We start from the raw sequence: 512 nt of genomic DNA, 5'->3' as shown, positions 1-512 counted from the left end.
CCACCACGATATGGTAATGATGCACGTCACATACTAGTACAAAACTAGTCTGTCCATATAGTAGTACAAAACTAGTCTGTCCATATAGTAAAGGCCAACGGCCGATACAGAAGTGGTCAACAACATACGGAATTCAATACGTATAGTAGCGTACGTATGTATACATACCAAGCAATCGGATGCATAAACTCTTTTCTACAATAAAAATAATAATAATAATAATCGATAGCTCTATTATATAATTTGGACATCGATCGAACTCCTAATAATAATGTTTAGAATAACTAACCCAATACTTGATAATGACGGTGACTACATCACATCTCAAAACGCTACTTATTTATCTATATAGTAAGGGTTATATATGACATGCATCAGGAACATAAATACAATCTTAAATACACAACGATAATTAATTAATTCCGTTATATTGAGGTGTGGGACACGTGGCTGATAGGGTCCGATGCTGACGATGCCAAGCTCCAAAGATCACCATCGTCGTTGTTGTTGTT

At 35.5% G+C, this 512-nt stretch overlaps 1 protein-coding gene across 1 annotated transcript in view; it reads right to left on the bottom strand.

The window, feature by feature from the left end:
• LOC109822153 (NAC domain-containing protein 43) overlaps window positions 202-512 on the bottom strand; it is a 2375-nt gene continuing 2064 nt past the window's right edge. The window contains exon 3 of the mRNA XM_020388318.1: window positions 202-512. This exon is cut by the window's right edge and continues 459 nt beyond it. Coding sequence (XP_020243907.1) covers window positions 426-512 — 87 coding nt within the window. The 3' untranslated portion in view covers window positions 202-425.

Source organism: Asparagus officinalis, chromosome 1, assembly GCF_001876935.1.
Source record: "Asparagus officinalis chromosome 1, Aspof.V1, whole genome shotgun sequence".
Taxonomy (NCBI): Eukaryota; Viridiplantae; Streptophyta; class Magnoliopsida; order Asparagales; family Asparagaceae; genus Asparagus; species Asparagus officinalis.
Note: the sequence above shows the minus strand (reverse complement) of the source record. Positions and strands in the feature narration are given on the sequence as shown.